This window comes from Eleutherodactylus coqui, chromosome 2 (assembly GCF_035609145.1).
Source record: "Eleutherodactylus coqui strain aEleCoq1 chromosome 2, aEleCoq1.hap1, whole genome shotgun sequence".
Classification (NCBI taxonomy): Eukaryota; Metazoa; Chordata; class Amphibia; order Anura; family Eleutherodactylidae; genus Eleutherodactylus; species Eleutherodactylus coqui.
In genome coordinates this window covers 51,577,384-51,605,367 of record NC_089838.1, presented here as the reverse complement: position 1 = coordinate 51,605,367, position 27,984 = coordinate 51,577,384, and the positions used below count along the sequence as shown (strand labels likewise).

The 27,984-nt window shown below is 47.0% G+C and overlaps 1 protein-coding gene across 2 annotated transcripts; it reads right to left on the bottom strand.

Annotated features, from left to right (window-relative positions):
* Positions 1 to 1,870: 1,870 nt before the first annotated feature.
* Positions 1,871 to 27,267, bottom strand: CCDC77 (coiled-coil domain containing 77). 2 transcript variants are annotated; one of them, XM_066590918.1, is made up of 12 exons: positions 27,185 to 27,267; positions 19,974 to 20,039; positions 19,423 to 19,642; positions 18,737 to 18,879; positions 12,503 to 12,599; positions 10,102 to 10,180; positions 9,825 to 9,913; positions 9,520 to 9,668; positions 7,606 to 7,852; positions 7,391 to 7,516; positions 2,479 to 2,631; positions 1,871 to 2,274 (listed from the first exon to the last, which is right to left on the bottom strand). In XM_066590918.1, exons 2-12 carry the CDS (start codon positions 20,009 to 20,011, stop codon positions 2,128 to 2,130), a joined length of 1,488 nt encoding a protein of 495 aa, XP_066447015.1. In that variant the 5' UTR covers positions 20,012 to 20,039; positions 27,185 to 27,267; the 3' UTR covers positions 1,871 to 2,127. The 2 variants fall into 2 exon arrangements, with proteins under 2 accessions (XP_066447015.1, XP_066447014.1); XM_066590917.1 differs by having other exon boundaries at positions 9,825 to 9,917; positions 10,103 to 10,180.
* Between the last annotated feature and the right edge of the window lie 717 nt (positions 27,268 to 27,984).

Here is a 27,984-nt window from a genome sequence, read left to right as displayed (position 1 = left end):
AGTCCCCCTGGGGGACAACAACCAGCGATGCTTTGATCGCTCCTGCAGTATGACGTAATGCTATAGCATTACCTCATACTGCTATTTGACAGGCAGTCTATCAAGCCACCCCACGGGGATGGCTTGATAGGCAGTCTCCTAAGGCAGCCCTGGGGGCCTTTCACCTGCACGGCTCACCCGATCTCACGGTGGGATGCTCAGGGGATTTAAATTTTCAAATTCAGAATTGACAGCGGCATTTAAAGGGTTAAAAGCCGCGATCAGTCAATCGCGGCTATTGCCCGTGGGTGTCAGCTGTAATAAACAGCTGACACCCGCGCTGTATGCAGAGAGGTCGCCGGCGTTTGGTGGGATGCTGTCCACGCGTACAGCCGGCGTTTGGTGGGATGCTGTCCACGCGTACAGCCGGCGTTTGGTGGGATGCTGTCCACGCGTACAGCCGGCGTTTGGTGGGATGCTGTCCACGCGTACAGCCGGCGTTTGGTGGGATGCTGTCCACGCGTACAGCCGGCGTTTGGTGGGATGCTGTCCACGCGTACAGCCGGCGTTTGGTGGGATGCTGTCCACGCGTACAGCCGGCGTTTGGTGGGATGCTGTCCACGCGTACAGCCGGCGTTTGGTGGGATGCTGTCCACGCGTACAGCCGGCGTTTGGTGGGATGCTGTCCACGCGTACAGCCGGCGTTTGGTGGGATGCTGTCCACGCGTACAGCCGGCGTTTGGTGGGATGCTGTCCACGCGTACAGCCGGCGTTTGGTGGGATGCTGTCCACGCGTACAGCCGGCGTTGCCTAAACCATGTGTTTGCTATCCTGAGCCGATTTTCTCGGAAGAACTGTACCAGATGATCAGTCTTCATCTCTTTCACCAAGCCCAAATCTTCCTATGATGGTTGCTTCTAGCAGGCTGCCGACTTTGGAATTTAATCGCCCATAATGTAAATGATGTCCTTTTTGGCACTTCGTTTAGAGTTTTCTGGAAGTCGGCATAAAAGTTACGTCATGAGGAAAACTAATACTACTTGTACTCAGACATGGTTCTTCCCGGGTCGCATTTACAGAATTCTTTGATCTGGTTGAACCTGCCATCAGATACCATATCTAAATCACTTGAGAGCTCTTTCATAGGGTTTCCAAGGTGAAGTTTTTACAGGATAGGTCGCTAGGTCTTTCTCTAACCCTCCCCATTTATCCGGGCTTGGGAACGGCGTATATGGATGACTCCTGCATGGCTCGGTTTGCTGCTAGTTACATAGTTACATCACGAATGCAGCGGGTGGCACCAAAGGCTTAAAGGGGTTGTCCCGCAAAAGCAAGTGCAGTTAAACACTTCTGTATGGCCATATAAATGCACTTTGTAATATACATCGTGCATTAAATATTGGCCATACAGAAGTTATATACTTAACACCCCCCCCCCCCCCCCGGTGTTGGCGTCCCCGTCTCGCATGCGCAGAAGACCTGTGCGGTGCGAGCACGCGGCACCATTCAACGGGACATAGAGGCAGACTGCGCAAGCACGTCTAATCGAGGCAGAAGGCGGCTTCGGTCGGCGCCATGGAGGGGGGGATGCCAACACCGGAGGGGGGGGGGGGGGGGGTACGTATATAACTTCTGTATGGCCAATATTTAAAGCACGATGTATATTACAAAGTGCATTAATATGGCCATACAGAAGTGTTTAACTTCACTTGCTTTTGCGGGACCACCCCTTTAAGGAACTCTTGCCTTCAAGCAGCTCCTAACCATATGGCTGAAGGTAAGTAACAGGTCTTCTCGGCGTACATTCTATAGGCTCCATGAGGAAGCAACGCAACATTCATTGTCTAGATATATTCTGGAAAATCTGTAAATCTACATCAGCTACATGAGTAAAGTGCATAAAAAGAACCCTTTAATCAACCAATAACTCCGCCCATAAATAGAAAACCCACGTAAAGGAACAATTTGCACAAAGAAGCACGTCTTATAAATAAGGTATCAAACAAATGCAGAACAGTCGATTCGCGTATTTCCTGTAATTCTATACGCTCTGACCTTTGTGTCCGCTCATAAAAACAGAAGACTCTCGGCTCATTAAAAAATTGATTCAGATAAAGTGTCCCGACGAGTAGTCGGAGGATCGCACACTTATCCGATTCTCAGCTCATTCTCCAGTCCGTAGATCTTGGCTTTTAAGTTCCGTAATTCTCCTTGAATTTTGTGGGTTCGCTTGTTTCCCTGCCGCAAAGCACCGAGGACGGCGAGATCCTGGTCTGGTCCAATGTTCAGGGTGACCTGTGGAGGCAGATTTAAAGCTCATTTATGTAATTATAGTAAAGGACAGGTGTACAATATAAGCTATGTATCCTAAATCAGGGACCCTGGCTATAAGATGAAGGTGGGAGGAGCTAGATGATATGGATGATAATAGCAGTCAAGTTTGGAAGGCCTTTCGCTATTACTACCATCATAATCATATTTCCTTTCTGATTAACTTGCTTTAAAAAGTTGCTTCTCAAGGTCCCGCAGACGCTGTCTGAGCAGCTTGATGTCCGTTTTGAAGCCTTCCACCTCCATGTTGCGCCGCTTCTCCAAGGCTTCGTATCGTTGGGTCATGAGTTGTAGCCGCTTGGCCACTTTATCGGAACGTTCCTGGAAAGACAAGGTGTGATTATCAACCTGGGGAAAGAAAACTTCTGTCCTCACTGAGAAACCATAAGGATGATTTTGTAGCCTGAGGTGCGATGCAATTGGTCGCTGTATCCGTTAAGGAACTCACATACATGAGTGCAGTGAGGATCCATATGGACACAGATTACATAAAACTATGGGCGAAGAAGGCTTGAGAGGTGCTCCCCCAAAATGCTTCACACAAGCCTTGCATACTAGTCCATGTGCTTGTGTAATCACCTGCCACTACAGTCACAACAAAGACCCTCTAGTCCGTTACGGACTACTTAAAATCGCCATCGGGTCAGTGTCCAAGATGGAGTAAATCTGCTACAAATATTCGAACAGTGCTGATAAATAATCCTCTAATATATAATGCAGAATAGAGAATTAGAGTGGAAGAAAAATAATTCTCCCACGAGTTATAAAGCTTCATCGATCATAACGCCCAGCGCAGCGCTCAACTCTGCAAAATTCCCTAACTCACAGAACTGGAAGAGCAACTTATTCATGGAGAAGCATGGGAAGTCCTCAGATCTTTACCTTCAGTCTCAAGTTTCAAGCTGGCTGTTCTGCAACTTCCTCTGAAGTTTGTTAAAGAGAACTTATGCCTAAAACGGGACCTTTAACCTCAAGTAACGACATCCTACAGGTGCCCCATAAACTCTGTGCTTAGTGGATTAGCTCGTAGACGGTCCTGGCTTGTAAAATGGCGGCCTAGTGACAATATTCCCTAAATGTACAGTGTGGCGCATGCGAGTCACACTGATGAATGAAACATTCTCACTAGTTGCTTGCGGCATCGCTGCCAACTTTACTGAAAGTGATTGTGGTTTACCTGGGTGGCCGAGTCAGGAACGCAGTCCAACTGACGGAGACAGGCACAGTTCTTAATTAAGTGCAGCAGATGAAAATTCCTAATGGCGCGCCAACGGTACATCTCTGTATGATGCTTCCCTGATATAGGAGTTTTGTGTCTGTCTTACTGGACAAGGTCTCTTCAAGATCTGCTTTCCTTTCTGCAGTCACATCACAGCCTGAAGGAGAAGGTGCACATGGCATCCGCTGCGATGGTCCATGTGTTGGCTTACCCCCCTTCGCGGTAGTGTTTATCAGACAGCTCAACAGAAGGGTCTTGTCAATGCCAGGACGTCCACCCTACTGTCTCTTATATAGAGCCTGCTACCAAGTCCACGTGAAGAACGACATGCACAAACGCTTATGCGTTATCTCGCTGCTGAGGGACAATTACAGTGTAGCCTCCCATCAATCAGTGCCACTTTGGTTTGCATGGGCAGGTTGCACCAGGAGACCACCACGATATAGTACGTATCTATTATGCAGTAATAATAACATTACTAACTCGAGGACCTACACGGTCATACGACCAAAAGTCCTTCTGACATATAATATAATGCAGTTTAGCCACTAGGTAGCAGCACAGCAGTTAACTCTTGGCTTGACTCTGTGACTATCTGCAAAAAGATAACATACACGCCCATTAAAGAGGCTTCCTTAGCTTTCTCTCCACATGAGTGGTCGCACACACGAACACAGACAGCAGAATAGAAGGCTTCTAATGTGTACACACGGTCTGTCTCTTGTACTGCCATTGTTATCAGTATTATTTGCATTGATTGGCACGGACATGGAGGGCCATAACGTACATGAACAGACTCAAAAAGTTATTTTTGAAGCAACTGTGGGCAGAAATAAAGGTTGTACTCAATATGCAGCATTTAAAGGGGTTGTCTCGCGAAATCAAGTGGGGTTAAACACTTCTGTATGGCCATATTAATGCACTTTGTAATATACATCGTGCATTAAATATGAGCCATACAGAAGTTATTCACTTACCTGCTCCGTTGCTAGCGTCCCCGTCTCCATGGCTCCGTCTAATTCTGAGGTCTTCTGGCGTTTTTAGACGCGCTTGCGCTGTGCGGTCTTCTCCCTTCGGCTCCACTCGGCAGCATCGGCGTTTTGGCTCCGCCCCCTTGTACGCGTCATCGCGTAGCTCCGCCCCATGACGTGGGCGGTTCCAGCCTCCTGATTGTATATTACAAAGTGCATTAATATGGCCATATAGAAGTGTATAACCCCACTTGATTTCGCGAGACAACCCCTTTAAGTTTTTTCTTTTTTGCACATTGATAGTGGCCTTACCCCTTAACGCTACAGGATTTACATCTACATCTTGCAGGTTTGAGGTATGTATGGAGGGGGATGAGGGGTCAACCTCACTCCATACAACGCGGGTGCCAGTTGTTTCTTATAGCCATCAACTAGCCAGCCAAAGCTCCGATAAGCAACACCGCTCGTTGGAGCTGTTAACCCTTTAAATGTCGCAGTAATTTCTGGCAGCGGCATTTAAAGGCCCCCAACTAATGTTCTGGGGCCCGCACTGCCCCCCGCAATGAGATCGTAGGTTGCCGTGCAGTTGACATGGTCGGGGTTCTTCTGAAAGGCAATCTGCAATGGCAGTCCTGGGGCCTAACATGCCATGCATGTAAAAATCGCGGTATAATGTAATGCTATGGCATTACATCATATTGTAGGAGCGATCAAAGCATTGCCTATTCTTGTCCCCTGTGGGAACTAAAAAAAAAGTAAAATTGTTTAAAAAAGATTAAATTTAAAAAAACAAACAACGCCAGAATTCCGCGTTTTTTACTCACCCAGTCTCCAAGGAAAAATTTAACAAAAGGCATAAGTACTCCAAAATGTTAACAATCGAAACTACAGGACATTCTGCAAAAAATGATCCCTCACACAGCTATGTTGACAGAAAAAAAAATTTGCGGTCAGAAGATGGTGGCAGAAAATAAATCGGAAAAAAATTAAATATCTTTGGGAAAAAATAAAAGTAGTACAGCTAAAAAAAAAAACCAAAAAAAACCAAAAAAACATAAACTTGGTATCAGTAATCGTACTGACCTATATAATAAAGTTATTGTGGCATTTTTGTTGCAGTATGTACGCCGTAGAAACAAGACGCACCCAAAGATGGCGGAATTTCATTTTTTTCCCATTACCCTCTATTTACATTTTTAGTACATTATATGGTACCCCATAAAAATACAACTCATTCCTCAAAAAACTACAACTCCGACATCTATATCAATAGAAAAATAAGAGTTATGATTTTTTTTTTAGTGTGAAGGAAAAAACGAAAATGAAAAAAAGAAGGGCCACAACCTTAAAGGGGTTGTCCCGCGAAAGCAAGTGGGGTTATACACTTCTGTATGGCCATATTAATGCACTTTGTAATGTACATTGTGCATTAATTATGAGCCATACAGAAGTTATTCACTTACCTGTTCCGTTGCTGGCGTCCTCGTCTCCATGGTGCTGTCTAATTTTCAGCGTCTAATCGCCCGATTAGACGCGCTTGCGCAGTCCGGTCTTCTTTCTTCTGAATGGGGCCGCTCGTGCCGGAGAGCGGCTCCTCGTAGCTCCGCCCCGTCACATGTGCCGATTCCAGCCAATCAGGAGGCTGGAATCGGCAATGGACCGCACAGAAGACCTGCGGTCCACCGAGGGTGAAGATCCCGGCGGCCATCTTCGCAAGGTAAGTAAGAAGTCACCGGAGCGCAGGGATTCAGGTAAGCACTATCCGTTTTGGTTTTTTTTAACCCCTGCATCGGGTTTGTCTCGCGCCGAACGGGGAGGCTATTGAAAAAAAAAAAAAAAACGTTTCGGCGCGGGACAACCCCTTTAAGGGGTTAAGCAAGGTACACTGGGCAAAGAAAGGAACGGCAAACATTTGGGAGGGAATGCCTCCACACCTTACATGTTCAGCTCTGATTGAACAGATGAATTCAAGTGTAAATACACAATGCTAGCCAACAGTTTTTCTTAATAACTACAGCAAGAAGTGATGCTGCGGCTTTTGTGCCATTTGTAAAGGTAGGTGCATTTGACTATTGCACAAAGGACATCATGATAGAATGAAAGAGTCCATAGAAGCAATACAACGTAATCTGAACACTTCCGTACACAAACGTGAGGAATGTCAACTACGAAGGTTATAAAGACGGTCTTAAGCAAACTATGTAACTGTGCCAAGTAACACTTCTGGAAGTACGAGTGCCATCACCCTGTTTGTATTCCTCCAAGTAGTAAAGAAATATTGCCTTCGGTCAGATCCACACTGTGCATGCAGTGCATGTTGGGAGCATTTCTCAATCTAAGCTCTAGCCATGCAGAAGCATGCATCGCTCTTACGCTAAAAAAAAAATAAAAAAAATATGTATACCACGCAGTGCTTCTTACAGAATGCCCTTCTATGGGATAGTGCTATTCAATGCAGGGGAGGAAAAAAAATGTATACCGACATACACCACCCCATCGGTGGACAAAAAGACACCATCGAATAAATTGAGGCTGATGGCTACATGTGAGGAGCTTGGTTGCTATCACACTTACTGTCAGTTGTATGGAAGCCTTTCCAGTATGTTTGCCTCATTTGTTCAAGCTTCGCACTTTATGTTTAATGATAAAGACCTCCCATCCGATGGGCATCTGGACAGCACTAGTTTATATCAAAGGTAAATATTACTTCTTGAGTTCAGTTCTCAAATTCTACAGATTCTTATCAATTTCTTGGAAACTTTCCCTCAAAGCTGTCACGCAGCTTTCCTTGACTTGTGAATGGCAGACACCTAAACATGGAGGTTTCCCATTCACGACATTTTGTGAGAGATGTAATGGTGACAGTATTTTTGCTGTGTGCTGGCCTCACCTTGAAGATTTCTCGCCCCACATCTCCTTCCTCACGGATCTTCGCTAGCTCATCCTCCAGGGCCACACATTGTTCCCGGTACATATCAGACAGACGGTGAGCTTGCGCCAGTTGTTCTGTTAGATTCTACAGAGACGGAGGACCAGACAAGCGTCACAAAGGTTCACAGCACGGGTGACATTAAAGCAGAGGATTTACATGCCAAGTGCAATCACCTTCACTTCCTCGCTGCGTGACGTGCGTGCCGTTCTCTCAGCTTGGGACATTCTCAGTATCTCAATCTCCTGCTCTCTCTCCCGCTCTGGGTCACAACTCTTTACCAGTTGCTCTCGGCATCGGTCAAGCTCCTGTAGTAGCCGATCCTTCTCTGCCATCCAAGACTTCTCATTGGCGCGGCCCTCAAACTTCAGCTGCAGAAAATCTCTTGTGCTCTCGTACAGGAGTTTCTGAGTCTTGCTTAACCTAGAAGAAAGACAGTATAACACAAGAGGGCGCAATTCACATTAGTGGTTTAAGTCATTTGGAGCTATGCTTATTCTTTGCTCTGATTTTAACACTTACACTGTAATACTTCCCCTATGTACAAGACTATAACTACTATAATACTGCCCCCTATGTGCAAGACTATAACTACTATAATACTGCCCCCTATGTGCAAGACTATAACTACTATAACACGGCCCCCTATGTGCAAGACTATAACTACTATAATACGGCCCCCTATGTGCAAGACTATGGCCGCCTGCACACGGGCGGAAATCCCATGGCGGGATTTCCGCCACTGAAAGCCTGCATAGGAGTGCATTACAATACGCACTGCTATGCAGACGGCCGCGGTTTGGCCGCGCGAAATCTCGCGTGGCAAACAAACCGCGGCATGTGCTATTTTTGTGCGGGGCTCGCAGAGCCTCGCACAGAAACGTCACTCACCCGGCCGCCGGCTCCGGTCTGCGCATGCGCGGGCTGCCCGGCAGCCGGCACATGAAAGAGTCGGGGCTGCCGGGCGCGGGACCCGACCCGCTCGTCTGCAGGCGGCCTATAACTACTATAATACGGCCCCCTATGTGCAAGACTATAACGACTATAATACGGCCCCCTATGTGCAAGACTATAACTAATATCGCTACTATGTGCAAGAATATAACTACTATAATACCGCCCCCTATGTGCAAGACTATAACTACTATAATACGGCCCCCTATGTGCAAGACTATAACGACTATAATACGGCCCCCTATGTGCAAGACTATAACTAATATCGCTCCTATGTGCAAGACTATAACTACTATAATACCGCCCCCTATGTGCAAGACTATAACTACTATAATACCGCCCCCTATGTGCAAGACTATAACGACTATAATACGGCCCCCTATGTGCAAGACTATAACTAATATCGCTCCTATGTGCAAGACTATAACTACTATAATACCGCCCCCTATGTGCAAGACTATAACTACTATAATACCGCCCCCTATGTGCAAGAATATAACTACTATAATACCGCCCCCTATGTGCAAGAATATAACTACTATAATACCGCCCCCTATGTGCAAGAATATAACTACTATAATACCGCCCCCTATGTGCAAGAATATAACTACTATAATACCGCCCCCTATGTGCAAGAATATAACTATTATAATACCGCCCCCTATGTGCAAGAATATAACTACTATAATACCGCCCCCTATGTGCAAGAATATAACTACTATAATATCGCCCCCTATGTGCAAGAATATAACTACTATAATACCGCCCCCTATGTGCAAGAATATAACTACTATAATACCGCCCCCTATGTACAAGAAGATAACTACTATAATACCGCCCCCTATGTACAAGAAGATAACTACTATAATACCGCCCCCTATGTACAAGAAGATAACTACTATAATACCGCCCCCTATGTACAAGAAGATAACTACTATAATACCGCCCCCTATGTACAAGAAGATAACTACTATAATACCGCCCCCTATGTACAAGAATATAACTACTATAATACTGCCCCCTACGTACAAAGATATAACTACTATAATACGGCTCCTATGTACAGAAATATAACCACTATAATACTGCCCCCTATAGCTGAAGTGCACGTGAATCTTAAAAAATTGGAAACTCACTTATCAGTCATCTCTTTGATTTTGGCTTGGTCTCGTTGATGCTGAACCTGAGCCTCTTCCACGCGGATCCTTCGGTCGTCCAGAAGGGCCTCCACTTGTTCTTTGGAGAGTCGAGTTTGCTCCTCCAGTTGGGCCTGCAATGCCTCCACCTAAATAATGAAGAATGTGGGGAGAACAAGGGGATCAGCCACTGGGAACTGAGAAGTAGACACAGACTATGTAAGATTTCCATCTCTTCTTTCCCAATTTACCAATTGCGTCCCGTTACATTTCATGAGTCTCCTTTGAAACTACTGTGGTCTTACCTGGAGCAAAAGCGTTTGGTCATCGGGCTTTACTTGTGCCGGGGCTCTGTCATTCTTCCCGGATAATTTGATTTGCCCTCGTTTTCCAGCTACAGAGGGAGTTACATCTCAGTCATTTGACATTTGACTCTAAATAATTACATGTCACAAGTTACAGAATTCTCTGAAATGAAAACTATCCTTTGTGGGATTCCAAACGCCAATTCATCTAAGTGCCCCCGACTTCTATCTGTAACACTAGTCTGATCCCGCTGAGATGGCAGGTCTCGATTCTTACCTGTTGCTGTCCGGACAGGACGCTGCTCTTTTCGTTCATGGGGATCTCCAGTCTGGATGGAGCGCTGTGGTATGGTGACCTACAGCAGAGGAACCAGTGAAACGTAAGCAAAACATAAGCAAAAGGTGCATAGACTGTAATGACAGTGACACCTAAAGTCCATTGTCAGGTACTCCATACTGTAAGAAAAAAAGCAGAGAGGAAAAAGATTTTAAAAATGGTCTATTGATTTAAAGGGGTTTTCTGGCACTATAGTATTGACAGGCTGTCCTCAAGATAGGTCATCAATAGTTGACCAGCGGAGATCAGCCGTTCCGGATTTCTACAAATCAGCTGATTAAAGAAACCGTGGTGCTCGGGCGAGCACTATGGTATCTTCTCAGGCCTCTGATGTCAAGTACATCAATCACATGGTCTGAGAACAGCTCTAGTGAATGGGATCGAGCTTCAAGAGCAGGCACAGCCACTATGCAATCTACGGCAGTGTGTCTGGTATGGCCTGAAATGGCAGCCACCCGAGTGCTGCTGTCATTTTGATGACATGGCCCGAGGGTAGGTCATCAGTAGCGTAGTGCTGGAAAACCCCTTTAACCCCTTCCCGCTCCTGGACGTACCTGGTACGTCATGGTAGCGGGATACTTCCCGCAACATGACGTACCTGGTACGTCCTGGAGATAGCACGGGATCACATAAGATCCCGCGCTATCCCGCAGCGGGAGCCGGCTGTCAGTCACAGCCGGCGTCCCGCTCCAACAGCGGGGGGACATCGGAGATGTGCCCGCCGCTGTTAACCCCTTCCCTGCCGCGATCTAAGTAGATCGCGGCAGGGAAAGAGTTCACAGAGGGATCGCGATCCCTGTGTGTCTCCGGCCGGAACTCGCGATGTTATCCCGAGAGCCCGGCCTGTCACCATGGCAACAGGACGCCAGACACTGGCGTCCTGTATTGCCTGTGCCTATAAATCGCTGTACAAGCGATAAGGCATGGCAGTAGCTTTGCCATGCCTTATGACAGCGATCATAGGCACAGTGATGTAAGTCCCTCAGAGGGACTCAAATAGTATAAAAAAAAGAAAAGAAAAGTGTAAAAAAAAAAAAAAAGTAAAAAACCCCTTTTTTATGCTTTTTCTAATATTAGCATAAAAAAAGGGAAAAAAAACTAAAACCCCACATATTGGATATTGACGCGTCCGTAACGACGTGTCCAAAAAGTTGAACACGCTTTTTATTTTGTACGACAAAAAGCGTAAAAAAAAACGCTAAAAAACAGAGGCAAAATGCTAATTTTTAGCATTTTGCCTCACAAAAAATGCAATAAAAGTGATCAAAAAAGCCGTACATTTCCCAAAATGGTACCAGTAAAAACTACAGCTCGTCTCGCAAAAAATAAGCCCTTAAAGAGCTCCGTACATAGAAAAATAAAAAAGTTACATGACTTTGAATGCAGCTATAGAGAAAAAAAAAAAGATTTCCAAAAAAAGGGGGTTTTATTGCAAAAAATAATAATAATAATAATAATAATAAATCTTTATTTGTATAGCGCCAACTTATTCCGCAGCGCTTTGAAGTGTAAAAGTGTAAAAACCTAAAAAAAATATAACAATTTTGGTATCGTTGTTACCATACCGACCCGCAGAAAAAATTTAGTGTGTCATTTATGCTGCATGATTAACGCTGTAAAAAAAAAATAAAAAATCTATGGCAGAATTGATGCGTTTTCTCTCCCCGTTATTAAAAAAAAAAAAAAAAAAAAATTTTTACGATATTGTCTATATACCCAAAAGTGGCACCGATAAAAACTACAGATCGCCACGCAAAAAACAAGCCCTTATACGGCCGCGTCCACGGAAAAATAAAAAAGTTATGGCTTTTGAAAAATGGAGATGGAAAAATACCAAAAAATCGCTTGGTCCTCAACGCCAAAATAGGCCGTGTCATTAAGGGGTTAAAGAGGGTTTCCTAATAGACAAATTTATCACCTCTTCACACGATAGGCAATTAATGTCCGATTGCAAGTGGTCCAACTACTTGGGATACCCAGTGATCACAAAAGCAGCAGTCGAGTCCAACCTATGAACGAAGCATTGATGTGCATGCATGACCAACACTCCATTCACGGTCTATGGAGATAACGAAGTGTAGCGTTAGGCTTTCTACACAGTGAATAGAGCAGCGGTAAGAAATGTGCATTCACTAGGGGGACTCTGAACCCCTGTTCTCATGATATCTAGAGGTGCCAAGCAGCTGGCCCCAGCAATCATTCATTTATCACTTATCCTGCGGAGTGGTGGTAAACGTGTTTAGTGGGCACGAGAGAAGTAGAGAATTACGAGACTGACAATCTGTCTTATACCTCTACCTACATTTCTGCTTTTGTTACCCGTCAACTCTTTAATTCTCACCTTATTTGGTGGCTCCTTATGAAAATAAGTGATTTCTCCATTACAGGTACCAACCAAGGCAAGAAGTTGCTGGATTTTCTTCTTGTCCTCCAATTCTCTACAGAATGCAAAAAAATACAACAATATTTCACACTACATGAAATCTCACATCAATCAAAAAAGCTGCAAACAAGCCAAATCCCTAGCATGGGTAGTGACAGGTAGAAAAAAAATGAAGCACAGCAACCCCAGAACTGGATGGGTGATGTTGGATTGACATTCTCTGGGAGAGAAGGAAGCAGAGTATCTCCACTGGTCCGTGATAGATGATGCAGGTATAGCCATTCTAGATGACTGCTACACCAATAAGAGTAGCACTATCAAAAAGGAAAGAGTCAGTGGGGAAAAAAATGAGAATAAGGCTCAATCTGAAAATTTATTAGTAATGCTAGCATAAAGGATGCGTTTCAAAGCAGTAATGCAAGAGTACTTTAGTACTATTGGGGACACATTTGTTGAAATGCTGGATGTGTGCCAGCGAGTGGAGGAAGGCAGTAACCCTCAATCTGTAGGGTCATCGTGTGATGCAGCAGCCAAAAACACAATTCTGGGATGTATTAAGAGAAGCACAGAGTCTAGATCACATGAGGTCATCACCCCCCTCTACTCTTCCTTAGTCAGACCTCATCTGGAATACTGTGTCCAGTTCTGGGCACCCCACTTTAAAAAAGACAGACAAACTGGAGCAAGTTCAGAGAAGAGTTACCAAGATGGCAAGCGGTCTACCAATCATGTCCTATGAGGAATAGTTAAAAGATCTGGGAATGTTTAGCTTGCAAAAAAGACGGCGGAGAGGAGACTTAATAGCTGTCTACAAATATCTGAAGGGCTGTCACACTGCAGAGGGATCAGCCCTATTCTCATCTGCACAAGGAAAGACTAGAAGCAATGGGATGAAACTGAAAGGGAGGAGACACGGATTAGATATTAGACAGTGAGGGGGATCAATGAGTGGAACAGGTTACCACGGGAGGCAGTGAGTTCTCCTTCAATGGAAGTGTTCAAACAAAGGCTGGACAAATATCTGTCTGGGATGATTTAGTGAATCCTGCACTGAGCAGGGGGTTGGACCAGATGACCGTGGAGGTCCCTTCCAACTCTACCATTCTATGATCACCAACAAAGTAGTGTATGGAGAGGCAGGTCCTAGTGTTCAGGGAAGTAGATAGTAGTGTGCCACATAAGTTACCGATTATACAGGCTCAAATCACTGCTAACATTTATTTTTGCAAAGCTACTCACCAGGGTGCAAAAACATAAGAGAAGCCATACTCTCCTCACCAGATACCTCGCTGCTCCCATACTGACAGTATCTCGTCCCCCGCCACAGTGGTCACATGTCCTCGATGTCACTTACATCATCCCTGCTGCAGCTGGAGGTGGAGAGCAACAGGGACCAGATGCCATTGAAATGGGAAAGGCAGGGAATTGGGTGAGATGAATATGGCTTCTTTTTTGCTTGTGCAGCCCAGGGAGTAGCTTTGCAATAATTTTTTGTGCCCTGATGACCTCTTAAACTGTACCTGACTGCGTTACAGAATAAGTTGGTGTTATACAAATAAAGATTCTTTATTATGGCTTCAATGTATATAAAAAAAATATAATATAATACATAATCATCTTTAGGCTGAATTCACATGGGCGGAAAATCCTATGCAGACAGGCGCGATAACAAAATCGCGGCATGTCCTATTTCAGTGCGCAGCACATCCGCAGAACAGAGCGAAGACGCTGGGCAGGTAGGCTGCGGGTCACTGCAGGGGCACAGGTCGCTTCCCGCTGTGAGGATCTTGCAGTCGGAATCGGACCCGGTCTGCATTTGGCCTTATTTATTCCAACTTATTCCACAGCGCTTTCAAGCATGGGAGAACACAGACAAATACAACAGATTAAATGTGATATACAATCAGTTTGAAACTAAGGGTTGGAGTGATGCAGGAGGTATGAGGGGTTGGGATGCTTTGGGGTAGAGTGTTCTAGAGGATTGGTGCAGCTCTGGTGAAGTCCTGGAGGCGAGCGTTTGAGGTTCATATTGGAGGGGTATTTAGTCTAAGTGTGTTGGCGGATTGAAGTGTGCGGGCTGGGTGATTTACGGACAGGAGGGAGGCGATGTACGGTGGAGCGGCGCCGTAAAGAGCTTTGTGGGTGAGAGTGAGGAGGTTAAATTTCGTTCTGCAGTGGATGTGCAGCCAATGCAGCGACTGGCATAGTGCAGAGGCATCTGGGAAACGGCTGGATAGAAAAATGAGCCTAGCTGCCGCATTTAGAATGGATTGGAGAGGGGAGAGTCTGGAGTGGGGAAGGCCAATGAACAGCGAGTTGCAGTAGTCGAGTCAGGAGTGGATGAGGGCGTCAAAGAGTGTCTTTAGCGTGTCCGTGGTTAGGAACGGCCAGATTTTAGCAATATTCCTGAGGTGCAGGTGGCATGTTTGGGACAGAGATTGGATATGGATGGGGGGGATGTAACAGTCCAGTGTGAACCCAAGGCAGCGGGCATGCTGTCTGGAGATTATGATGCTGCCAGACAATGGAATGGAGATGTTGGGGGTAAGTTGGCTGGTTGAGGGCGGAAAGACAAGGAGGTCAGTTTTTGAGAGGTTAAGTTTGATGGAGGAAATAGTATTAGAGACAGCGGACAGACATCGGTGATATTTTGGAGGAATGTTTCATAGAGGTCACGGGTGGAGGTGTATAGTTGGGTGTTGTCAGCGTAGAGGTGGTGTTGGAGGCCAAGCTTGTGGATGGTTTGTCCAATTGGGGCTGTACAGATAGAGAGGAGGGGGCTGTACAGATAGAGAGGAGGGGGCCAAGGACCGAGCCCTGGAGGACCCCGACAGCGAGAGGAAGTGGATAGCAGATAGAGCCAGCGAAGGAAACTGTGAAAGAGCGGTTAGAGAGGTAGGAGAAAAACCAGGAGAGAGCAGTGTCCTTTAGGCCAATAGAGTGAAGCACAGTGAGAAGGAGGTCATGGTCAACCGTGTCAAAAGCAGCAGAGAGGTCAAGGAATAGTCACCTCTCGACTTTGCCGTCATCAGGTCATTTAATACTTTTGTGAGGGCAGTTTCGATTGAGTGTATGGGGCGGAAGCCAGACTGGAGGAGTGGGGGGAAGAGACGAGAGGTGGGGGTCAAGGAGAAAGTTGTGTGAGGCAGGAGTAGACCAGGCCTTCTAATAATTTGGAGATGAGGACGAGGTTTGAGATGGGTTGGTAGGTGGGTCAAGGGTCGGTTTCTTTAGCAGAGAGGATATGATGGAGTGTTTGAATGAGGAGGGGAAGATGCCAGAGGATAGGGAGAGGTTCAAGATGGTGGAGAGGTGGGTAATGACAGGGAAAGGGACCAAAGAGGTGAGAGGGAAAAGAGTTGCTAGCGCAGGTGGTGGGCAGTTTGGAGACATCTTCCTCTGTCGTTGGTTCTAATATAGAAAGGGAGTAGGTGCTGGGCGCAGTGCTGAGGAGAGTAGGATCGGGGCTAGCCGTGCAGTTTTTGGAGATTTCTTTTCGGATGTTGTCGATTTTTTTTCTTTGAAATAGGCATCTAGTTCTCCAGCACTGAGATCCGTCATGGGGGCCTGTTCTTTGGGGCTGAAGAGGGAGTAGAAGGTGTCGAAGAGTCGTTTGGGATTGTTGGATAGTGAGGAGACAACGGAGGTGAAACAAACTCGTTTGGTGTGATGAAGGGCGAGGTTATAAGTTTTAAACATGAATTTGAAGAAGTGGAGGAAGTCTGCGAGCTGCTTTTATTTTCTCCACAGCCGCTCAGCGCACCTAGAGTGCCACCAAATGAAGCGCGTTCGGGACATGAGCTACGGTTGCTGTGGTCTGCAGTGGACGGCTCGGGTCACTGGTGGTGCCACTTTATCCAGGGCACGCCTGAGGGTGGTGTGGTAGTGTTCGGCAGCCAGATTAGGGCAGAAGAGGAAAGAGATATGGGAAAGGGAGGACTGGACAGTCTTGGCGAAATGATGGGTGCAGGCGGTCTGGAGGTTCCTAGAGGTGTGATATATAGGAGGGTCTGGGGTGATGCTAGGGTGCCTGATGGAGAAAGAGAGGAGGGTGCCACCCAAGAGTGGAGAGGAGGAGTTAGTAAACTGGGAGGCAGAGCAGAGGCGGAGGAAAATTAAATTGAGAATGTTGCCATCTCTGTGAGTGGGGGAGTCTGAGAGTTGAGGGAGTAGGTGAGCATTAAAAGCCGGGGTCATTAGTAGGGATATTGAAATCGCCAAGCATGAGGGTGGGGAGTTCACAGGATAGGAAGTGGGGGAGCCACGTGGCGATCTAGGAACAGGTGGGTGGGACCTGGGGGCTGGTAAACAACTGTGACACACAGGGACAGTAGGCGGAAAACTCATAGGGTGTGGACTTCGAATGACTGGAAGGTGAGTGAGGAAATGACCTGGAAGATACAGTTTGGCCAAAGGAAGACGTCTACTCCTTCACCACGACTTTCATCCAATCTGGGGGTGTGGGAGAACTGCAGGCCACCAAAGGCTAATGCAGCGGGGAAGGTGGAATCGGACTGCTGTATCCAAATTTCGGTGAGGGCAAGCAGATTGAGGTGTTTAGTGGTGAAAAGGTCATGGATAGTTGGGAGTTTGTTGCATGCGGATTGGAAGTTCCATAGGGCGCATTTGAACGAGACAGGAGGGGGGGGGGGGTAATTTTGGTAGAGATCAGCAAGGGGTGGCTAGGGTTGGGGGGTATTTACCCTGCGACTAGGAGTAGTAGGGTAGCGAGGGTGAGCAAGTGATTGGGGGATTTGTTAGGGTGGCTAAGGTGTTTCTTGGCGGTGTGGGGGGGGGGGGGTGGAGGCATCTGAGGAAGGTGAAAAGTGCATGGGAGCTGTGCATGGGTGAGGAGAGCAGGGAAGGGCTGATATGGATAGAGTCTGTTGGGGCTGGGTGTAGGAAGAAAGTGGTAAGGCTTGCGGTGAGGATAGCGGTGGAGGTTAGGATAAAGATGAGAATATTAGTGTTCAGAGTGTGGGTGACTGTGAAGTTTACCTGTGTACTGCTCTGTTGAACAACTTCGCAAAGGCCGCCAGCACACGGTTTGTGCACAGACTTATCAATGATGAGAGAATACAAACGCACCCTGTGTATCCCTATTCTGCAATCATGACTAATGCCATTATCACACAGCCTTTTTTTTTTTTTTTAAACAGCATTTAGCGGGCGTTGGAAATGCCCGCCAAAAACGCTGTACTGAGCCTCCACCGATTTCAATGGGGCTCCGCAGACAAGCGTTTGAGCGATGCGTTTCTAACGTGCACTAAATCACACACTGAATGTTCTATTTTCCAGCGTTGCAGAGCTTTTTACCGCACAACATCACCCAATGCAATGATGGGGCGCGTTAAAAACGTTCTAAAATGCAGTAAAACTACATGTTTTTACAAATGCCTGTGTGAGAATGGCCTAAGGGTCCATTTACATGGGATGATCTGTAAGACAAACTTTGCCTGGCAGCCCCAGTGGTATAACAGCACAGGAGCGAGTATAAGAGCGAGTATTGCTGGCATCGGTCACAGCGCTGCCGGCATGGAGGTGGAGCAGGCTGGTGAGCATTCTCCCCCTGCTGCCTCCATTCACAGTAAACAGACAGTCGTTCAGAAGTGAAGGGCTGCAGTTTACATTGAATGGCTTGTCGTTTAGTGGTCTGCATACAGAAACTGAACAATTCTCGTTAAGTCACTGCATGCATTTACACAGGACGATTACTAATCAAATTCCCGTGGGAGTGTGGGAATTTGAACGATTCTGAACAATAATCGTCCCGTGTACGTGTAAAAGGGCCATTACTCGATTCCATCTGTGTTCCTTGTTTGCCTGTATCAAGAGGATGCCGCGGAGGGCGTTAAGTAACTCACCACTGCAGGATCAGATTATGCAGGGTGTGTACATATGGAAACACATAGGTTTACATAAGCGCTGCATATACAAAATGGTAGAGCAAAACTACACTGCAATATTCTGAACTTGATAGATTGTAAACATGTCACTATTTCTAGTGTGAACATAAGGCCTCGCTAGAGCCCTCTGTAAAACGTGTATGTGGAGTATTGCCTGATATAGGACACTGTAAAGACATACAGTGACATATCACCTACAGACTCCCTTGTTAAAAAAATAAATAAATAATAAAAAAAAAAAGAATAATGCATAGTAAATATCTGCACGTTGTCAGCAACCCCTCACCTAATCTTTAGCCTGTCATTTTCGGAGTAGAGCCGCAGCACGTGCTCCCGCTCCTGGAAGAGGTAAACCTGAATGTCACTTAGCGCCTTTTGCAGCTCTGCAATCTCCTCTTCGCGCTGCCGCATTTCCCACTGAAGCTTGTGCTGCCAATGAGAAGAGTAAGAAGTTAATAGGCATACTCTCAAGACTTGTGAGTAACTGAAGTGTCTGAACTGCGTTGATTGCATAAAAGGAAAACTGCAGAATCAAAACGTGTAAAACTTACATAGATAATCCCAACTGGACAACCCATCTCCTATTAAGACATATGATCTCTGTATAGTGGTTCTCAGCCCTGTATTAGCCAGAGCACAGAAATATTGCAGAGAACATCTCCTGCTCTGGAGGACTAAATGCAACCATGTAATATATGAATAGGAGCCAAGCAATTCTACATTTCTCTTGTAGCGTTACCTCGGTCTCCCACACAGATGTAGGGTGGCAATCGCTAACGACACTCAGTACAGCTTTCACAACAACGGTAACTCGTCTCTCCACAAACAAATCGTCATTCTTCTAAAAGGTTAAGCGCCCATCCACTTTCTATCTGCTTGGGTGTGTGTCTAATGTGGGAGGACCCCCTTAATGAGACAGGATACATAAAGAAAAGCTTATCACAGTTATCATATACTATCCCGCTTCTTCACCTGTTCTTCGTATGTGGCTTTGTATTGTTCCAACCTCTTCGCCAGATCCTCATGCTCCTCGTCAAACTCTGCAATCTTCCTGCGGTAATACTCCAGCAGCTCGCGAGACGGACGCAAGTATGCCAGACGCTCATTAATCGGAGGCAGCGGGGTGGAGTCTACAGGCTGAGGGGTGTAGCTGTAAGACAGCGAGGAGTCCGGAGTGTGGGGGACCTTGTACCTGAGGAGAAGAGAAGATGTGAAACCAGAACCAATCTGTAGTGCTCTCCTATCCACCAGAGCTCTGGCTAATAGGTCACATGGACGGAGGGTTACCAAAGTGGAGAACACCTTAGTGACTGCCCATACGTCTTTTGATGGTGGGCTTTAACCTGCAGCGCTGCCTTTTGACGGCAGCTGCACTAGAAGCTCGGCGCGGGTCTCCCGTGCTAGGGAGGTGTGGGGTGGACGGGACAAGATTTGCAGCAGAAAATACACTGCGTGTAGCCTTATGTTGCTCTGACCGCCCCTCAAAACTGAACGGTACCAGAAAGCATTGCTGCACCCCTCACCTGCTCTCTCGATGGCCTCTGGGAGGGGATAGCGCCATGCTTGAAATATGCACCAAACTGATGAATCTGGAAAAAAGAAAAGCAACATTAACAACAACATTATATCATCATTTATCCACTTCAGGACCACCGAAAGTCCTGCAATCGTAAAGTGTGTATGGAGCGGGCTCGGTAGTAGAGTTCGGTTCATACCCAGCGGCTATTAGCTGTTTAAATGCCACAGTTTAAACAGAGGTGGGGTAAACCTTACCGAAACTCATCAAAACCCCTCGCAGTACAATCAGGGGGTGTCAATGGGGTGCCACGCATAAACCCCCATCAAGCTCCACCCGTAGCAGGGCTTGAAATGCAACATCAGAAATCAAAATACAAGCAATCAGTCCTCTGTGGGGACTAAAAGTGCAAAAAAAAAAAAAACACCAAAAAAAAAAAGACAGAAGAGTTTGGCAAGAACTTATAATCTCTTTCTTGCCCTGTTCATTGGGGGACACAGCAAAAACCTTGGGTATAGTTTCTGCTACTAGGAGGTGACACGAAGCATAAAAGTGTTACCTCCTTGTACTAGTTATACCCCCTGCAAGCATTAAGCTAACCCAGTTTTTATGCAAGCAGTAAGAGCAGCCAGTAGGATACGACAATAGTTAATAAATCACAATGCATAAGAACTGTACCTTATTCTAACACCATGTGCAACAATGCACCGAGGACACTCGAACCACAAGGAGTACATGTTACAGTCCTAACAACAGACTGGGTCAGTGCTGTCCCCCCCAATGAACAGGAGGAGAAAGATTTTACGGTAAGTTCTTACAAAAATCTTATTTTCTCGTCCGTATCATTGGGGGACACAGCAAGACCTTGGGACGTTCCAGAGCAGCACCCAAAGGGGTGGGAAAATATAAGCCGCAGGTGTAAAGAAGCGTAATCAGCTCTTTAACCACGATTAGCGTTAATGGATGCCTAGGCAGCCAGCAAGCTCAGAGACGGAGCATAAAGGGGCACCTGCTGTAACATGGCCTAAAAATATGTTGGGGGCCTTCAGCTGTCAACCTAGATGAACGGCAGGCTCCGCTGAAATACAGATTGTAAACACCCGGCTAGACAGGCTGTGTTAATGACAGCTCCGCTGTTGAAGGGTTAGTAGGAAGCATCTCAGGCGATGTATGGGAGCTACCGCTACCAGAGAGCACGGCAGATGGGGACACATGGCTCAAAAATACTATTAGTATAAGCCCTCAGAGACTGTGACAACGGCCACAGCATCCCCCTTCTGCACGACGCCTATGGTTTCTGAAGAAGTCTAGCCTTGGAAATGGCATCTCTCTGGGTTCTCATCCAGGGTGGCTCCTTACCAAAATGTCAGAGCAACCACATTACTATAACCAGGCACCATAAAATTTGGCGTTACTTCAAGATTACAAAGTACGTGAATCCCGCTGGTCCTTTTGTGGAAAGCATCCAAAGTTGAGAGGGACAAGCGCTCAGAATTAAAATCAGTATCAGTGTAAAATGTTTCACGGTTTTCTGCCCTCAATAATGCAGGAGGAAACGGCGCAGGAGGATCGCAGCGAGCTTCTGGATCCGTCTGGAATAAACGCTTTGTCTCCTGGACGGCGCTCCATAAGGCGTAGCCCGAAAAACTGAACCAGACACAAGAAAAGGCAAAAACTTACCACCAGTGGCTCTCAGCCATATCAGTTTCAGAGTGCCTGTGGAGCCAGAGGCCTTGAAAACTGGCATTCACGTAATAGCTGGGGACCCCCAGCAAATGCTCTGACGCCAATTCACCCCTCTGAAGGGAAGCACGTCAGTCATAGGGCTCCTTCCCACGGACGGATTTCCGCCGCGTTGCCCGCAGCTATTAGGTTCTATTGAAATCACCCGACCTCACCCGCGGCATGCTCTATTTGCCATGGGTGTACGCGCGGACGGCTTCCATTGCAGTCAATGGAAGCCATCCGTCACGCTATCTTTCACTGTAGCACACAGCGGAAGATAGCGTGAAACTGCTTCCCCGCCCACCGCCCATGTGACACTGTGGGCGTGTCATATGACGTGGTCGGCGCGTCACGCGCTCTATTGCGCATGCGCGCCAAAGCGTCATGCGGGACGGAAGACTCCGGATCCGGAGGAAAGTATTGGGGTCTCTGGGGGGGCGCCGTGATGTCACGGCTGTGTGCAGCCGGTCATAGAGTGAATTGACTCATAAAAACGAGACACAATGAGATGCATGATATGTTCGGCTTGGTGAAGGAGTTGTCAGACAGGCTCCAAGGATGTACCAGAACCCGACGCATTGTATCTGTGTATGAAGGATCCGTGGAGAAAAAAAAAACGTTCTAGGAGCGAAGTTGGAGACTGCTCTGATTACAAAGTTTGCCTAACGGCAGTAGGCCAGCCATCCACAATAGAGAGTTCGTGGCCCATTTTGCAGCCACATCAGGGTCAGCAGCTGACTCCGTCCCAAGAGCTAACATTCATGCGTCACAGACTACATGAGTGAACCACGTCCACATTGGCACGGCTGGCGGAAAACACAGTCCAGTCTTCCTAGAAAGGACTAACTGCCGTTTTGGTTCCGAGGCCGCCTGGAGATGGATCCGACCCACAGTGGTTCAGCGTGTCACAGAGCTGACCAGAGGGGAACTGCTAGACGGACCTACAGCCCCCAAGCTCCCTGCCGGGGGGTGGACCCAGGATTACTGCTATACTTAGACGGAGCAAGCTGTTCATAAAACGAAACACTCCTTGACTGACTGGAAGTCAATCTCATATTATGGTGGGAGCTCTGGACATCCGCAGCCTGCGTCTCCTCCTGTAAGGGAAGATCGGCTAAAGCTGCCTCCCATAGGGGAGCTAGCCGCTAGGCAAGGCGCACCAGTTCCTGAGATGAGGAGCATATGTCCGCAGAATTCCTGTGTACAATACTCTTTCCATATGGAAAGTACCACAGGTCTCAGCAGCCCGGAGTAATGCTGACAATTAGTTTGAACAATGACATCCAACAGATGAGATATTCTGCGGCTCTGTCCGCCCCGTGTCATCCTGGATACAGACACTGCGCTAAGGCAACTGCAGGGAACTGCAGGAGGGCAACAGGGAAGCTACCAATAGGGAGAGCTCAAGCCGCTCCGGAGCAGATATGGGGAGCGATGAGTCCGGAGACTTTCTGTTCAAAGTACTCTTTCTGGTATTGAAGGTACCACCAGTCTCAGCAAACTCAGATTCACGCTGACAGTTCACGAGGCCTGGCCGTACCTCCCTGCGGCTGCAAAAACTATGATCGCCACCACTGTCTGCTGCACCTATGGAGGTCCCGGACCACCATATGGGGCTACTAAAAGTGACGAGACAACGCAGCGGAGGTCGGGGCCTGGAAGACCCGAACCTGCGAGGTAAATTTACGGCCGCATAGGCCGAGTCACAGCACTGCGTGTGGCAAAGCAGCCTCCACGACTGCCGGATTCGCGCACGGAGGTCTCCGACTGCTGCGGGGGCCACTAAAAACTGACAAGGTGGCGCAGTAGAGAACAGGGCCTGGTATGCCCGAAAGCCGCAGACTAAAGTAATGGCCAGTCGTACAGCCACCGCATAGCAGGAAGAGCAGCCACATGCAATGACGGTAAATACGAAATAAATGCATCAGCTATGGCAGCAAGAGCAAAGACCGCCGCCGCAATGGCGGCAATGCACACCACCGCTGCAATGGCGGCAAATCCAAAAACCAGGCACCCGCCACAATGGTGGCAATGCCAATGAAGATGCGGCAGCAGATAAAAATTGTAACGCAGGCAACATAGCCGCAAAATACACACAATGGCAGGCACAGTGACACGGGGGGTGGGGGGGGCTCCTGTTACAGGGCAGGGCAGCAAGAGGAGAGATACTCACCTAGTTACTTACCTATTCTTGCTATTCCTGATGCTGTGCATGCTCCCTCATCTCCAGCAGTGATCCCTATCATCTTGCCGTTCTTTAGAGAGGATGGGAGCGCTCCAGGATGGGGACACTATGGCTGGCGGGTCACTAACAACTTTCGTCAGAGTTGATGTGCCACCTTTTCTTCTTGAAGGAGAGCAGACACTTACCATCTGCCCTCCTCGTGGGTAATAGGGAGAGTCCTGCCTACCATGCTGCCCACATTCCATGGAGTCCTGAATACCTTTATTAAAGGGGTTGTCCCGCGCCGAAACGGGTTTTTTTTTTTTTCAACCCCCCCCCCCCGTTCGGCAACACCGATGCAGGGACTTAAAAAAAAAAACCGCTCAGCGCTTACCTTAATCCCCGCGCTCCGGTGACTTCTATACTTACCGGCTGAAGATGGCCGCTGGTATCCTCTCCCTCCATGGACCGCAGCTCTTCTGTGCGGTCCATTGCCGATTCCAGCCTCCTGATTGGCTGGAATCGGCACGTGACAGGGCGGAGCTACACGGAGCTACACGGAGCCCCATTGAAGAAAGCAGAAGACCCGGACTGCGCAAGCGCGTCTAATTTGGCCATTCGACCATTTTAGACGGCGAAAATTAGACGGCAACCATGGAGACGAGGACGCCAGCAACGGAGCAGGTAAGTGAAAAACTTTTTATAACTTCTGTATGGCTCATAATTAATGCACAATGTATATTACAAAGTGCATTATTATGGCCATACAGAAGTGTATAGACCCACTTGCTGCCGCGGGACAACCCCTTTAAAGACATCTGCCTCCCTCAGACACTAAGCAAAAACTGAGCTGGCTGAATGCCTGCAGGAGGGGTATAGCTAGTGGGAGGAGTTAAAACTTTTATGCTTATAGTGTCGCCCCCTAGTGGCAGAAGCTATACCCAAGGTCTTGCTGTATCCCTCAATGATACAGACAAGAAAAGTTTTAATATTTTTTTAACACTTAAAAAAATATTAAGTTTTAAAAAACGTTCCCATTAAAGAACAATTAAAAACGCACACATACTTACTATCGTCATGTACATAAAAGTTTGAACTATGAAAATAGCACAATATTTATTCTGCAAAAAGTGATCAAAACTATTAAAAACGACAACTCACCCTGCAAAACACGAGCCCTCATACAGACCAAATGATCAAAAAATTAAGACGTTACTAGTTATAGCAATGGAAAGCAATTTTTGCTTAAGAAAAAAAAAATAACTTTTTAAAAATAGAAACCCATTAAAAACTATGTAAAAGTGGTATCAGCGTAATCGTATCGACCCACAGAACAAAGTTCATATGTCATTTTTACTGTACTGCGAACGCTGTAAAAACCAAATCCACCAAAAATGGCGCAAATGCATTTTTTCCCCCTAATTTCTCCTCATCAAAAATGTTTAAAAGATTTTCTGTACGTTAAATGGTACCATTAAAATATAGAACTCATCCTGCAAAAAAACAAGCCCTCATCCGGCCAGGTCAATGGAAAAATTTAATAATTATTGAGGACTCTTAAAGGGTCGGGACGAAGAAACAAAAAGAAAAAGAGAACTCTCTGGTGTTGAAGTGGTTAAAGAGGTCATAGGAAACAATCAGCGGGTTGGGTGTATGGTTTTGCAGCGTGGCCTCACTGACACTCTCCCTGCTGTTTTTCATACTCGCTGTCAATGTGTCAGATGGATGAAGAATTTTTGGTGATTTTTAAAAAATAAAAAAAATACTACACTCCTGCAGTTCTCACACCGACCACTAGGAGGACTACTAAACCTGTGATGCTTCCTGTTCTACACACAAAACTTCTCAGCTGTTCTCTCACTATCATTACTGGCAGGAGAGGAGGTAACTAAATACAGATAGGACCAGATCCACCATAGGTGGTGTCAAAGCTTACCACCTCCCCTCCCTGCACAGGTCACAGAGCACGCCAACACACTCCCATAGAAGTCTATAGGTGATAGTCACAGCTCACCTCCTCTCATCCCTGTACAAGTCCCAACCCATGCTCACCCATGGAAGTCTGTACATGGTTACAGCTCACCTACTCCCCCTCAGCTCACAGAACATGCCCACAACACTCTCCCATGGAAGACTACGGATGATGGTTACAGCTCACCTCCTCCCCCTCAGCTCACAGAGCATGCCCACAACACTCTCCCATGGAAGACTACGGATGATGGTTACAGCTCACCTCCTCCCCCTCAGCTCACAGAACATGCCCACAACACTCTCCCATAGAAGTCTACAGGTGATGGTTACAGCTCACCTCCTCCCCCTCAGCTCACAGAACATGCCCACAACACTCTCCCATGGAAGACTACGGATGATGGTTACAGCTCACCTCCTCCCCCTCAGCTCACAGAGCATGCCCACAACACTCTCCCATGGAAGACTACGGATGATGGTTACAGCTCACCTCCTCCCCCTCAGCTCACAGAGCATGCCCACAACACTCTCCCATGGAAGACTACGGATGATGGTTACAGCTCACCTCCTCCCCCTCAGCTCACAGAACATGCCCACAACACTCTCCCATAGAAGTCTACAGGTGATGGTTACAGCTCACCTCCTCCCCCTCAGCTCACAGAACATGCCCACAACACTCTCCCATAGAAGTCTACAGGTGATGGTTACAGCTCACCCCCTCAGCTCACAGAGCATGCCCACAACACTCTCCCATGGAAGACTACGGATGATGGTTACAGCTCACCTCCTCCCCCTCAGCTCACAGAACATGCCCACAACACTCTCCCATAGAAGTCTACAGATGATGGTTACAGCTCACCTCCTCCCCTGCGTTACATATATGACTTTTGCATTGTGCTGACTCGCCTAGGCCCCATTAAAGCTTGGGCTACATGGTGACTTTTGCCATGCGGCCATGTTTGGACAAGTTGCTGCGACCCGACAGTCACAGCATGTCCAACAGGTTGGGTTTCCTTGCGACTGCCGGACACAGTAATCACAACACGTTACATGGCACTTGTTTCTGTGCAACATTTTTATTTTTCCCACCACAATAGTATTTTGTAAGAGAATTTTCCAAAATGTGTCGAGACCCAGAAACGCCATTCGTACGCATGAGATTTGCACAACACAAATGACACAAATATTTTGGGGGAGACGTAGACTGAGAAAAAGGGGCTCAGCGAAAACACGATGAGGTTCCAGCATACAACACAACAAGACTACAAACTGCGTCTCCATGGTAACCCGCCACAGCCCGTGCTCGGTGTGTACGCCGAGTCCCCCTACAGCCCGCTGTGCCCCCTCACATCACCGCATACCGGATTCCGTCCTCTCCCGGGTCCACAGCCGCCTCACAGCCCAACTGAAAACCGAACAATCCGCTGCACGACTAACAGCCAATCACAGAGCCGCTACATTCAGCAGCCAATCCACAGCAGCGTCATTAGTGACAAACGCCCGATGCTCGCCGGGAAATGTAGTTCTAGGCTTTAATTCGGTTTTCTATGTAACTTCTAATAACTGAGAAGTAAGAGTGGATTATTGTTGTGTTTGGTAGGTTAAGCTGTATCTTTCTGTGATACTATGTAATGTACTGAAAAATGTTTAAAAATTTCTAAGCAGAGTGAAATGGAAGAAAAAATGCAATTCTGCCATCTTGGGGGGGTCCTTGTTTCTACGCTGTACATACTGCAGCAAAAAAGACATGATAACTTCATTCTGCAGGTCGGTACGATTCCTGCGACACCAAATTTATAGAGTTTGCTGCTCTACTACTCGTAAAAAATAAAATACCTTCAGAAAAAAAATAACATTATTTTCTGCCGCCATCTCCTGACCGCCTGTGGGGCTTGTTTCTTGCTGGACGTCTTGTAGTTTATTGATTGTTTTCTTGGAGTCGGGGTGAACAAAAAGCACAATTCTAAGTTTTGGGGTTTTTTCCAACGACGATTACTGAGAGGGAAATTTGTAATCCGCGCCATTTAGACTACAGCACGGATTCCAACTGCATGTAATGGGATGCGGATTTGCCGCAGAAACGGCATTGACTCCGTCTCAAATTCTGCTGCAAAAATCCTCCGTGCAAACATACTCTAAGGCTGGCTCACATAAGCGTATC

Coding starts and splice junctions, on each gene's coding strand:
- CCDC77 (XM_066590917.1), bottom strand. CDS start 20,011: ATGGCGCTATCCCCTCCCAGAGGCCATCGAGAGAGCAG. Junction 10,181..12,502: donor ATAAGGAGCCACCAAATAAG/GTGAGAATTAAA, acceptor CCTCTGCTGTAG/GTCACCATACCACAGCGCTC. Junction 2,632..7,390: donor TGGGGCGAGAAATCTTCAAG/GTGAGGCCAGCA, acceptor TTGTCTTTCCAG/GAACGTTCCGATAAAGTGGC.